The sequence below is a fragment of the Aspergillus brasiliensis genome (assembly GCF_001889945.1).
Source record: "Aspergillus brasiliensis CBS 101740 unplaced genomic scaffold ASPBRscaffold_6, whole genome shotgun sequence".
Classification (NCBI taxonomy): Eukaryota; Fungi; Ascomycota; class Eurotiomycetes; order Eurotiales; family Aspergillaceae; genus Aspergillus; species Aspergillus brasiliensis.
Genome location: NW_027137447.1, coordinates 180,558 through 193,870, shown reverse-complemented (window position 1 = coordinate 193,870; position 13,313 = coordinate 180,558). Strand labels below are relative to the sequence as shown.

General features: G+C 50.5%; 5 protein-coding genes across 5 annotated transcripts; 2 read left to right on the top strand and 3 right to left on the bottom strand.

Moving 5' to 3' along the window:
* Positions 1-314: 314 nt before the first annotated feature.
* Positions 315-1,022, bottom strand: ASPBRDRAFT_42925 (uncharacterized protein). Its single transcript, XM_067624895.1, has 3 exons — positions 974-1,022; positions 691-815; positions 315-530 (listed from the first exon to the last, which is right to left on the bottom strand). Exons 1-3 carry the CDS (start codon positions 985-987, stop codon positions 451-453), a joined length of 219 nt encoding a protein of 72 aa, XP_067478824.1. The 5' UTR covers positions 988-1,022; the 3' UTR covers positions 315-450.
* Positions 1,023-1,394: 372 nt separating this feature from the next.
* ASPBRDRAFT_125132 (uncharacterized protein) lies at positions 1,395-2,741 on the bottom strand (the record flags this gene model as incomplete). The annotated part of the gene is made up of 6 exons (XM_067617761.1): positions 1,395-1,729; positions 1,782-1,856; positions 1,911-2,232; positions 2,336-2,440; positions 2,500-2,565; positions 2,688-2,741. The coding sequence occupies 6 exons, from the start codon at positions 2,739-2,741 to the stop codon at positions 1,395-1,397; spliced, it is 957 nt and encodes a 318-aa protein (XP_067478823.1).
* Positions 2,742-3,640: 899 nt separating this feature from the next.
* Positions 3,641-5,020, top strand: ASPBRDRAFT_126150 (uncharacterized protein; the record flags this gene model as incomplete). The annotated part of the gene is made up of 1 exon (XM_067617846.1): positions 3,641-5,020. The coding sequence occupies one exon, from the start codon at positions 3,641-3,643 to the stop codon at positions 5,018-5,020; it is 1,380 nt and encodes a 459-aa protein (XP_067478822.1).
* Positions 5,021-5,880: 860 nt separating this feature from the next.
* ASPBRDRAFT_125376 (RNA-processing protein PTA1) lies at positions 5,881-8,717 on the top strand (the record flags this gene model as incomplete). Its single annotated transcript, XM_067617784.1, has 8 exons — positions 5,881-6,218; positions 6,347-6,512; positions 6,565-6,695; positions 6,758-6,961; positions 7,020-7,368; positions 7,421-8,241; positions 8,307-8,377; positions 8,440-8,717. 8 exons carry the CDS (start codon positions 5,881-5,883, stop codon positions 8,715-8,717), a joined length of 2,358 nt encoding a protein of 785 aa, XP_067478821.1.
* Positions 8,718-9,833: 1,116 nt separating this feature from the next.
* On the bottom strand, positions 9,834-12,096 carry ASPBRDRAFT_195744 (uncharacterized protein; the record flags this gene model as incomplete). Its single annotated transcript, XM_067620898.1, has 4 exons — positions 9,834-10,484; positions 10,549-11,035; positions 11,093-11,162; positions 11,220-12,096. The coding sequence occupies 4 exons, from the start codon at positions 12,094-12,096 to the stop codon at positions 9,834-9,836; spliced, it is 2,085 nt and encodes a 694-aa protein (XP_067478820.1).
* Between the last annotated feature and the right edge of the window lie 1,217 nt (positions 12,097-13,313).

Here is a 13,313-nt window from a genome sequence, read left to right as displayed (position 1 = left end):
GTCTTCCACCCCCAAGCAACCAATACGAATCTAGATCACAGAAATAATGGCACATTGAACGAACTCGGATACCCTTCGAATAATATACAAGAGTAGACCAGCAAAAGAAAGAGAGTAAGAAGCGAGCAGAGATTTCCATCCCATTTACACAAGCACATCTCTTGCACTTCTTCCCTAATAGTACCAACATCCCTCGCCCCTCACACACATCCTGCCGACCACCACTCAAGCACCCAAACGCAGTACAAACCCAACACAGAGAAAAAGATAAATATACAGTATATTCATAGTAGTATTTCAACCTAACTCCATACCCAATACACCATCAATCAATCAATCAATCCATGCATGGCTCGATCTGCATATGATGAAACCGAAGGTAAATATAACACAACAACAAGAACAATATTTCGCAAACGCAGATTCAATCGATCGATCGAGTCAAAGCAATCATTGCTTCTTAGCCGGCTCATCAGGAACCTTGACGTCCGAGAACTCATCCTGTCCGACGGCGCGGATGGTGTAGGCGTCTATGTAACAGAGACATAACATTAGCTATTGTTCTTCCGGTATAGATCGAGACGGGTGGAAAGGAATATTGCATCGTATGCGCACAGCGACTATGCAGAAGCAGAGAGAGAGAGTGTGTGTGTGCGTGTGCAGGTATAAAGGGAGGTTATGTCGACGTACAAACGCTAATGGTAAAAGACACCAAGGCAAGACCAGTCAAGGCATTCTTGAAAAGATACGGGCGACGGGCACGGAGAAGAGCCGCTCCGGCGCGGTAGTCTTTGCCGTAGTAGGTCGAGTTGAAGCTATCAATCAAGGTGTGTGAGTTAGTGTCTCTTGTCTTCTTTTTGCGGGTGTCTTGCGATGGGGTGATCGGGGTAGTAGGTTAGTGGGGGTGGATGAGCGAATGGTTCTATCTGGAAAGGGGTATTGTAATAGCAATGGAAGGAATATTGGGACGTACATTCCGGCAGGCATTGTGGAGAGGTTGAGTCTGCGCTGACTGATTTGAGGCTTGGAGAAGAGGTTCTAGAGAAGGTCTTTTTTCCTTTCGGAGGTGGACGGGGAATTCGGAGAGGATCGATTTGACGCTTCATTGGGGGGATTCGGCCCGGGCTTGGCGGGCCTCAGGTGGCTGGCCGAGGCGGAGCCGCGGAGATTACTTTAAGTTGTCTACGAGTATTCTATGCTTGTTTATGGTGTATGATGTTTTCATACATCTTTTTTGTTGATTGCTAATCTACAAGAAGCTTCAGACAATGGGTTTCTTATGCTTTAGGTGCAGTAGATCGTTCCATTGATGTTGAATCAACATCCTGTCGGGATTTCTTAGTTGTAGTATTATCTATCTACAATATATATCTGCTACTACTAGTACTGGTACTTCAATTGAATAATTTAGTGATGGTATTTATAATTAGCACGTAATCCTGTTCCACTGTTGTAGTAACGACAATCTGCTGCTGGCTTTCGTTGTTGCAACTTTCATGATCGAGTTTACCCTTCCCCCTGAATTTACGGGCCCAATGACTCCGTTCACTGAGATGGTATCCGCTATGGTTAAGGCCGTTTCTCCGATCTTGGCTCGGATAGGTGCTCTTCTTGTTGCTGTTCAGTCCCGGAATGTTTCTAAGCAGCACACGCAGCGAAGGCAAAGAGCCGGTGATTAGGCCGAGCGCATATTCGATGTTCATCAATATGAGTGGAACAGCGCCGACGTCTATGATATACGGTTAGTAGAGTAAACTCATATCAAAGAGGAGAAGCTGTACATGTATAGTCAGTCGAATCGACTTGGAAGTCTAGAAGCGGAATGCGTGCCGGACCGGCACCGCATGCAACGAATCCTTCCATTAATCAGCCTAAGATGTTGAGAGAACTATATGATTTTGCAAACATACCGAGAAAAAATAGCCTATGATAAATAGACGGCGCTGAGCAGGCATTTGGAGTTTCCAGATAGTCGGCATTGGAAGAGTGATGATGCTCACATCGAATAGTAACATCAGTATCGCCTGATACAGCTGAAGGTCCTCCAACACGGCATTTGAGAAGCACCTCGAGTTTGGGATAGTCGAGTCCCACGCTGCCTGCACTGGCCAGCATTGGAAGATCAAAGGTAGTTCTCCCGAAACTGTCACAATGGCCATGAGCACCATGATTCCCAGCCCCATCCGCCGGATCCATTTGGTAGGGAAAACCCGCATGATGAAAACAGTAAGGCTACACTTGACAGCCAAGGCCACCCAGAGATATAGGCAGAACAAAATATAGACATACTGAAACGGTAAGTCAGCGGATATCCGAAGGCGAAGAAGGCACTAACCTTCTCCATCATGATCATATCTGAAGTAGGAACAGTATCCTGATGGTACCCAATTCCGTACGTCGTAAGAATGGTCGAAAGGGCTGCGAAAACAAGAACCATGAACTACCCAGTGCGATTAAGAGCAGGTCTATCTTAAGTCCTCCATCGAAAATCGTACATACCAAAGCAAGTAGAACAAGATAGTCATCCAAGCCGAAAGCATGCGTGATGAACCTTCGAAGATAGAGCTAAGAGACACAGCGATCAGTCCGTGGATGCTGCCATTGTGGAATGTTTAACATACTCTAAGACAGCAAACTAGCAGGGTGAGAAGACCGAATGCGCCAATCACACCCCTCACTGTATATACCATTGGAGGTGCCGGAGCAGGAAGATGTATGGGAGAGCCATTTGTACTGGCCATTTTTTTCGTCAGTCACTCTGATGACTTCCTAAACTTTGGTTTGATCTCCTCATTCCGCCATTCAGGTGCACATAGCAACAGTAAAGAGACGTTCGCAAGCAAAAAGCCCGACAACAGGCCCCTGACCGGCGTCCCTGTCAAGTTTAGCCAACCTCGCGGTATTTCATTTCTTGCGATAATTAAGGAATTTAGTTGCAGGGATCCGCCCCTCATGCGGCCGACTGCAGGGTAGATGTCCTGTTAAGAGACATAATAGGAATGCATACGGAGTATATCATATTGAACAGGGAGTCGATCCTGGACAGTGCCCAAGTGGGCCAGTGCTGAGCTCAGAGCCACCCTGTTGTCTTTGAAGCGAACGTGAGTCGTTGGCCGATTCTGGGCTGTCATAGTGGCCCACTTGGCGCACGAACGGGCCGGGGAGTGACCCTTGGTTGCGGAGGCTGCAACGGCCAAGACGGTGTCCATGCCTCCCTGACTGACACAAAGAGATAAGTTACACAGCAAAGGTAAGCCGACGATGATCTTAATCAAGGCATACCGTTGCGAGCATGGCTGTGGGACTTGTTCAATGGATCCGCGTCGGCCGGCTCAGCCCTGACTGGCTCAAGTCTGATGACATCTTGAAACTTACTGGGAATCGCAAGCGATATCTGCGGCGGCGTCAGACTAACATCCCTGACCACACTAATTCTTGTTAGTTGATTCATTAATTTCGGGATTAAACGGCTGTGGTGGGCTGTTTTAAAAGAGGCTAAGGAGGGATGGAACGACCGCAACCTTTGAAGGACGTGTTCGGCATCGAAGATCTTGTCTGAACGGCGAGAATCACCATCTCATTGACCATCATCGAACTCCGTGAACGTATTGTTCGATTTGACTCCTCAAATATAGTCACCATGTCGTATAGTTCTGATCTGTTGGCTTTAAGCCCGCTTGACCACATCCCGGCGAAGCTCTTCCTGCCGTATATCCTGTACTTCGACACGGCCGACACGCAAGCAGCCCTCTCCACCCTCCAGAAAGGAATTGACAAGTTGATTTCACAATTGCCCTGGCTTGCTGGAGATGTGATTCTTCACAGTGAGCCAGACGGGCCCAAGAACAGAATGCATATTGCGCCCCCTAGTATCCCTCTTTCTGAGGTCCCTATGCTGAAGATCAAAGTCTTTGACGGCGATGAAGACTTTCGTTCGCATCCTATCCAGTCCTATCTCCCTCTGCCTACATTTATTCCAGCCTACCAGCAGCGTCCCGTTCTTCGATTTCAGGCAAATGTCTTTCCTGGCAAGCTTATTGTGGCCATGTCTTTCTGGCACAGCGTCTTTGATGGCACCGGGGCCGGCGTTATCCTGGAAGCAGTCGCCGAGTGCTGCAAGTCAATCAACGAAGAACTAACAACCAACCTCGTGCGGACTATCGCGGAGACTCATGCTGATCTCCGGAAAGAAGTCTCAAACTTTCCATCTAAATGTATAACGCGCCTCGATCACAGCGTCGAGCTGGGCACACCTGTTTTTGATCCCAACATTTCCACCGAACAATGGAATGCAATGGAATCTGCCTTGGCCTCTACGGTTGAGACAAAGCGATACACCTTCAGCCCTGAGAAAGTAGCTAAGGTGAAAGACATTTGTGTTCAACTCATGCCGCAGTTGCGATCTTCGGTGTGGATCTCCAGCAATGATGTTATTACCGCGACACTGGCCATTTGCGTTGACCGAGTCCTTCACCCAGACCGAGCAGACAAGACCCAAACCGCCGATTTTCTGATGGCTGTTGATTTGCGAAACCGTGTTGATCCTCCGCTACCAGAGACCTACCTGGGGAACTCGATCTTCCCTGTCCACGACGATATCTACTTTAAAGAGATGGCAGGCCAGACAGGGGATGATGCAGACCTCCTTCATCTAGCACAGTTGGCATTGCGTGTCCGCACCAAGCTTGCATCGATGGATGAGACTCTCATGTACAGTGCATCAGCCGCCGTAACCGACTATGAAGATTGGACCAAGGTCGAAGCAGGGCCCGCGGGGATTATTGTAACCAGCTGGAGAGGTCTCAAGGTTTTTTCGTTGGATTTTGGCGCCGGGCTGGGCCATATTGTAGACTTCGAGCCCGGGCTGACGCTTGTCCCTGGTGGGTGTATCTTCCTGCCATCGCGGACGTCCCAGGAGAAAAGTGGATCGACTCCGATGTGGGAAGTATGCATCACCCTGAAAGCTGGGGATTCCCAAGCGCTTGAGAAGGATCCACTGTTCAACCGGCTTTTGGCATGATATCGGCCGGTGAGGCGTAGTGTAATAATGGCTGTATAAGTGCACTACGCGACTTGTATTGACAGAATTTATGTTGACCCTACTAGCATTGTCTCTTCATTATCTGCCGGGTATGAGGCGCTCTAGACAATGTCAGCAGAGCTGCTTAGTATATGCACATGCTGCTAGTATGTGCATCTTATACTGGACCCGTGGATGGGTATGCTCGAGACCAATTTAGTGCCGGCCGATCATCAAATGGTCTAGGGTAGAATCCCTGACCCCTGTGCATGGTGAGCATCCATACTAAGGATCTATCGGCATCGGGTGTCTTTGTCAATGGCTAATAAGGCCCACAAGACCTGGTATTTCCCAGATGAGGATGATGATGATGCAATGGAAAGGATGTAATAGACATGGAACGAGGATGACGGACAGGATGAACAAGTGACGGTAGATGCCGCGAGACAGCCTCACGTGACCATTGTGTCAAGCGCCGGCCAGATTCCTGCTTCGGCTTCCGTCCATCCATTCATTCAGCTTCAACTTCCTTCACCAACTACCACCATATCCTCCTCCTTTCCCTCTTCCTTCCTCGGGTTTCTCGCTTGATATTTCTTATTTGCACCACCTCTTTCTTCCCACCCGAGTCGTCGTTGTCTTACTCCCCTATTTACCAGTCACCGGTACTCACCTTTACGCTGTATGCGCCGCGTCGGCAGATTATCTAGTCGCACTTAAGCCCGGTGCTTGCACCGTGAATGTCCCTCTCCCCTACGTAGACAAACTCAACCAGTTCCCTTTCGCTTTGCAAACCCGGTCCCTCAATCCTCGTCTTTCCTTCCATCTGGCCGGCTCAGTCGGCCATTGAACAAGTCGTAATGGCTCAGTCGACCGACCACCTCGTCGATCAGATCGCCCAGCTGAACGCCGCCCGAAACCTCGTCCTTGGCGATGCTGCCTTCTATCCGCAGATCGTGAACGGTGTCCTTCCGTTAATTGGCGCAAGTACACGTCTGGAATTGCGACAATGGGGATCGGAGTTCCTGGCCGAGACGTTCGCCAGTCCCGCGTTGGCATCGACCCAGAAGGAACAGTTGGCCCCGAACGTGCTGCAGACATTACGGGAGATATTGGAATTGCCGGAAGGGGATCCTTTGGTCTTGAAACATATAGTGCAGAATGCGGCCAGTTTGTATCCGCTGGTGTTTAGGCATATGTAGGTGGCTGATGCTTGCTTCTGTTTCGCCCCCCCTCGGGAGAGCTCTCGTAGATTGCTGCATGGCGCTGCAATGAGAATTAGAGCACCCACTGGGCATTGCAGTGTACTAACGCTTGACCTTGCAGTATCAATCACCCCGCAGAGGCAACCGCTTGGGAGAACATGACAGCCATCAAACAGGATATCCTACGTCGATGGGACTCCTTCCCTTTCCCTGTCAAGATTTGCTGCATCAAATTCGTACAGCGAGTCGTCCACGTGCAGACGCATGGTCCCATCGCCGACCCTAGAGTATGTTGACTGAGACCTTGCGTATTTCGCTAAGTTAACGCTGTCTTCCTAGCGACCCGACCAGAATGAGACCTCCTTGGCCATTGTGCCCCGAAACCACGCCATCCTGTCTCTGCCAAATCTGGAAGCAGAGGCGTCCGGATTGTTGGATCGACTTCTATCTGTCTTCCAAGAGGAGTCAAGGTACTTAAGGCCCTTCTTTTAGCACGTAAACGTCAATCTAAGATGTCGCTAATTTATGAAAGTGATCCTCTTCTCGTCAATGCGACATTGAACTGCCTGGCCGTCCTTATCCGAACCCGACAGTCCGTGGGCAACAAGATCATCAACGCGATCATGAACTTCTACCCTGCGAGACAAGTGCGCGCTCCCATAACCCCCTCGGTCCGAGTTGGTGTAAAGTCGATGGAACGGACCGCCAGAGCGGTGATGATCAACATACTCAAGAGGTGAGACGACATGGTGGCATAAGAATAACCGGGATGGATTGCTGATTGTTCTACCCAGGAACCCCAACCACCCACTGGCGGGCAAGATGCAGCAATATATCGACCGATTGATGCAATCGCGTATAGAAGTTGCCGACGAAGCCTCACGGAAGCGCGGTTTGCCTTCTGAGCCAACAGACGGACTAGACAACACTAAACGGGCGAAACTTGATGCCGAAGCGCCAGCACTGATCAAGATCCCGCCGCTGCCACCAGGCCCGACTAGCTACTCACAGCTCTTCACGCTCACCGAAGATAGGGAGCTGTCCAACTTTGATGTGAAGCAATTGCCTACCGATATTGTACTCAAAATCGTCGTTCCTCTCCTGGGTCGTGTCGACCAGTCGATGATGAGCCAGTCCATCGAGGTATGTTGAAACTAAGAGCAAGGAAAGACAACTAGTACTGACTGAGCCCCAGGCGGTTCGTATGCGGTATCAAACAATACAAAAGCAGCAGGCTGCACAACCACCAGCGGTGACGGCGGAGGCAGAAGATGACGATGACTACGAACCCGAGTACCAGCCCATGGACATTCACGAACCCGCAGCCGAGCAAGCGGAAGCCATATCTGCTGAAGTGGCCGACCTCCAACCGGACCTAGTATCTCTAGGCCCGTTCGTCCTACCCCAGCCACCGCCTCTGACAGAAGATGAGGCCGCAGACATTGGTCGAAGTGCTGTTGGGAGAGTGTTTGGCATGCTGACTTCTACCGGGGTTGCCCCTAACCCGGCCAAAGGGAAGAGTCAACAGCAACTAGGCTTTGCTCGTCTGGCCGGAAGCACCTTTGATCGTGATGCTTGGGTGACCCTGCTCACTAGACTTGCCACTCGAGCCCCAGCTGGTCTGGAGTCAGTAGGCGGAAAAGTCGAGAAGGGAAAGGTCCCAATATCGGACTCCATCCGAGAAACCCTCTACCGTTATATCCTGGAGGACTTTCGCGGTCGCGTGAACATTGGCATCATGTGGCTTAATGAGGAATGGTACAACGACCGGATGCAAATGGAGTTCACTGCGCAGCAACGGAACGAAGAGGACGAGGAAGTAACAGTCCCGTTACACTACGATCACTGGGTCCTGCGACTCCTGGATGGGTTCCTCCCGTATCTGGACTCTCGAGACACGAAGATCTTCATCCGGTTCCTCAGTGAGATACCCGAGGTAACCATTCCTATCACAAAGCGAGTGGCCAGTCTGGCAAAGGATCCAGAGCGAGTGAATCTGTGTATTCAATCTCTACTGTAAGTCCCATACTCACCCAAAAGAGAGGGAAACCCATGCATCAGCAAGCTAACAACATATTAAGATATCTGATAATGTTCCGACCCCCCGCACGGGAAATGTGTCTCAACGCCCTGGAGGACGTCTACGATACCTGTGAGTTGCATCCTCACCCGCATACACTACCCCAGCGCTAACCATACTACCCCACACTTTAGACGAGGAATCCCGTCCCTTGGCTGGTAAACTCCTCGCCAAATGGCGTCCCAAGAATACCGACGAGCCGCAACAGCAACAACAACAACAAGAAGGGCAACAGACACCAACCCAGCCTCCTCAATCCCAGCCTCAGCAACACGCCATCCTCGCATCTCGCCCCATCGCATCATCCGAATCCAATACCCCTCTCACCAACGGCACGGAAGAATCGAACCCCACTCCACCACCACCACCACAACAACAACCACAACCAGATGCCACTCCGGCCACTACCTGAGCAAGAAGAGGAAGAGTCTGTAAACAATACACCCCCTCGCATCTAAATAAATACCTACTGTGTTATGTATTACCTTTAACAACCCATCCAAAGAAGAGGATACATACAAACCAAAGCAATCACTACTCACGGATGACTTCCTCCTTTGTGAATGCGTCGCTCGCATAGACTAAATAGCCAGTCGGTTGATCAAATGAATGTACTGGGTATTATCTGTCAGATTAGCCTGCAACTGTCTCATTATTTCTATTGTTGAAACCCCCATGGTGGGTAGGTAGTACTATAGTACAGTAGTGACTGGTTATCTTATCTAGATGTGGGGAATAGTACTTATTCAAAGTTGGCGGGGGCTTATCAATCCATCTACTATCTAAATTTCAATCTATACAAAGTATCGATCAATACATGCTTATGTAGTTCGAGGAATTGATTCCGCTCGGATATGTTGATCCGGTACGTGTGGCTTTGTGGTTTGGTAAAGATACTGTCTGTACCGAGTAAACTTTCTGAAAGATACGGATGTAGCATAGGAATCAGAGTACTACCACCCATGTGTGATGATTGAGAGAGACATAATAATCAAAGAACGAACTATAGTCGCACTGATCAGCGAAGAGAGTTTCTATTCTAATAAACCTCCTATGCACGGCTTTCCGTGGGAAATAAAGAATACAGATATCCAGCAACGCCAATGGAGCAAGGAGACATAACACCGTGGGCATATGTAGAATGTATCGTAAACAGCAAGAATAAAAAGAAGAAAGAGAAGACGGCGATTGTCTGGAAAAGAAAAAAAAAGCTTCCAAAAAGGAGACCCCCAGCAAAAGTATTAGCTATCAGCCCATGCATCCGTTCGCCCATATTCACACATTGCCCCAAAGCAGTTCCTCATCAGAAAAAAAGCGAGATAAGAGGAACCGGCAGAAATTGCAGAATAGATAGATCACTTGAATTCGTCCCTGTTGGTGCCAGTCATACATGCCAAAACCGTACATACATTAGAAACACTCTACAACACCTAAAAGCGAAGCCCTGTACAATGGAGTATAGAATATGTCCACACCCCATAAGAAATGATGGTAGGTAGTGAATTTGCTGTTGCGTGATAGAATTTTATTATCGCGCCGCCATCTGATTCGACCCAGGGCCAAGGATGCCCGTGGACTGATGGATGGAGTTAACCGGCCGAGATGACAGTGGCGGCGAGGAGTCACGTTTTACGGTAGCCGACTGGAAGAGACCGAGTCGGGCCGAAGGTGGTGAATAGGCGGCATTTTGAGAGGTTCCTTGGGGAGAGCGGTGACCGAGCGTTGTATTGTAGGGGGCGGGATGTGGTTTGCGTACATCGAGGGGAGAGGAACTTAATGATCGGAACCCGGATCTCCTATCGGCCTCATAATCGGGGTTTACAAAGGGTCCGGGATGTTGAGGATGTTGTTCTTGGTCGTAGGGGGTGTTGTTAGCTGAGGAGTTTTCGGCGATAGTAGAAGCAGACCCGTTGGGTGCGTGTATATCGACCACTCGCTTTTGTGCGGCAGGTGTCGTAAACACAGGACCTGCCCGAGGATTTTCGAAGACGCGACTCTGTGGTCGTTGTGGCATCTGCTGGTGCTGATGTATGGGGTGCTGCGGATTGGCCCATGGCGTCTGCTCCAGGAAAGCTTCTTCTGCAGCTGTGCGGTAGACGTTCGATGACATGGCCGGCATGGCACCCCTCGGGAGCGTGGGCTGAGACTGTGATACAGGGACTCGGGGTTCGATGGAGATCTGCGTGTGCCATATTAGACTGGACGTTCACCGTCGAAATGTCTCATGATTTGATTGGACTTACACCCATCTTTTCCAGATCCTCATCAAGCTCCGATGGCCGAGCGGCGGACAGCGCAGGTGCAGCTGGAAACCCGACATATTTGGCAACTCCCGCCATGATAGAAACCTCTTGATTATACGCGGTTTGATGGGCAATCTGCTGTGACCGGCGGGTGGGGAATGGAATGTAATGTTGCGGGCTAATCTCGTCCGTCTTGAAGCGATCATGCTGGATGGAGTAAAACTGCTTGCTGATTGCGCTTGAATGCTTTTCGCGAATATCTCGCGTCCGTTGGAAGAAGGTGCTATGCACCTGAGCACGTTCGGCGAGGCTCTTGTTCAACAATGCTTTCATCCTGTATTGAAAGAGCGTTTGTTCGTATTTGATTTTCGTATCGCGATACCGCCCGATGCATTCAAGCTGCCGCAGATACTCAGGATGCGTGGGATTCTTTGCGTCGAGCATTTCTAGCTCTCGATTCAATTTCGATATCCTCTCGTCATAGATCCTAGCAGCCATGTGATTAGCAATTTACTTATGATGCACAAAGATGTAAGGTTCATACTTGTCACGTAGGGTCGCAAACTCCCGTTCTAATACGGCGAGAGAGTCCATCGCAGATATCCTCTTGGCTGCTAGGTGCGGAGATCAGTATCGGAGAAACCGGAGCCAGCATCTCTGGGGCAACTTACACTCTTCCTCAAGTTTGGCGGCGGCAGCTTCACCATCATCCGCATCTTCACCACGCTCGGCAGCGTCATCCTCGCCAATGTCATCGGCCTCTGCGCCGGTTTCAAGCGCGCCGTTATCGGCTTCATCGTCGGCATCTCTGGTTTTCCGACCCTTCCGCTTACCCTTCTTAGCTCTTTTACCTTTGGTAGGTACCGCAGGTAGAGTCGACTCGGGGACGTCGTCGGCTGCGATTTCTTCCTCGACAAGCTTGGGGGGTTCGTCCATTGGCTCGGGGGTGAGTACGATATCATCCGGGGGAGGGTCGCTAAGATCACTCTTGACTGAACCACGGCGCTTCTGGGGCGGCAAATCTTCTTCATCGATTTCAGTGCCCCCCTCGTCACCGGACTCTAGCCGCTTGCGCTTCTTGCCAGTGCTTTCTGAGAGCGCAGAGTCCTCAAGCCCGGGTGTATCATCGGCCACTTCAGCGGTGCGGGTAGTTTTAGCACGAGGCTTACTGGGCGAATCGTCCGCCACGTGCTCTTCATCATCTTCCACATCATCGTACGTCGTCGACTGAGCCAGCTTGCTGGGACTTGGCTCATAGCCAGTGGCACTCACGACGATGTTTGTTTTTGAACGAAAGTTTGGTGAGTCCTCGATGCGCTCTGTTTCCGCTTCCGAATCGTTTTCCGGGGCCACTTTATCGGGCTTCGGGGACTCATAGTCGGATGGAATATTTTCAGATACGTCATCAATCTCACTCAAACTGCTAGATCTATCATCACCCATGAATGAGTCGTCCAGAAGGAGGTTCTGTTCGCCATTGGTGACGGCAGGGTCTGCTCCAGCTGGCGCACCCACCGAAACAGGTTCCCTGCTTTCGGCTACCTCCATAATTATGCGCGAGTATGAGATTTATCGACAGGAAGAGGGGGAAGGTCACGGAGGAAGAATTGAGCACGTTGTGTGTGGAGGTTGTGGTCTGGAGACCTGTGGGGGGTAGGCAAATCCGTGGTTGTCGGTAGGATCAGGGTCGTAAATCTAGTTCAATGGAGAACAAAACGTTAGACAACTTGAGAAAAAACATGGTACGGCAAAATACGGCGACATGAAACTCATTAGATGGAGAGAAGAGGGTAGAGAAAATTGTCGAGGATGAGAGGGGAGAAAGAGGGTTGCCAAAGGCGGTGCGGAGGTTCTGATCACACCCCAGACGGAGCGAAAGTGACTTTCGCTCCCGGTTTGGGCTCTGGGAACTGCGCCGACCCAACTGCAACGCTCAGGGCGCTGTCTCAAGTTCCCAGAGCCATGACAACAGCGCGAGTATCTAGCACCAACCGTGTATCCATAAGAGAAGTCACTAAGAACATACCGTTCAGTAATGCGCCAGCAGCGAACCTCGTAAGACGCAGCTGCCGCGACCGAGTCCGGTTCCCTGAACCACCGCGATCGCGGAGAGGAGATAGGAGCAAGCCAGAAGAACTCGGAAGTATTGACCAAGATATAGTATGAAAGCCACTCGCCAGAATCCGCGCACGCAGACTCTCGTCGATAGGAAGTATTGTACGTAGGAGGGGGTGGTGAAAGTCAACGCTCACGAAGCGGGCAAGACGACAGTGCAGCGTAGCGGGAGGATGGGCGGCATGGAAGAGGAGGGTAGACGGTTCGATGAGGAAATTGTTGAAACCAGCAGAAAGCGAGTGAGTAGTGTGGGGAAAAGGGTCTGGAGATAAATACCACCAAGTCTGAAGCGCTAGGGAAGCGATGGCAGCTTGGAGGTGCGAGGAAAAGAGGAGGAGGCGGCGGCGGAGGGAGAAAGAACCAGAGCAGCAGCAGAGTAGCAGAGCAGAGCAGCAGCAGCAGCAGCAGCAATGATGGAGATTGATTCACTGACTGGCCGGCCGCTTCCCTTTTGCTGCTCCTCTTCCCCGTATACCGCCTGTATCGCGTTCTGCCGGCTGTATCGTTGCCGCGCCCCGTGGAGTCTCACCGCCTTGACTTGGGTCCAGCTTATTATCCTCGGTGCCTCACTCAATTGAATGCCACACGGATTTCGCAGGATAATATTTTAGTGTCAGGTTGATATAGGATAAATACATACAGATATAACA

What these genes read in the sequence shown, in the direction of transcription:
- ASPBRDRAFT_42925 (XM_067624895.1), bottom strand. An exon ending in GTCTTTTACCATTAGCGTTT is followed by an intron (nt 531 to 690) that starts GTACGTCGACAT and finishes TCTGTTACATAG; the next exon opens with ACGCCTACACCATCCGCGCC.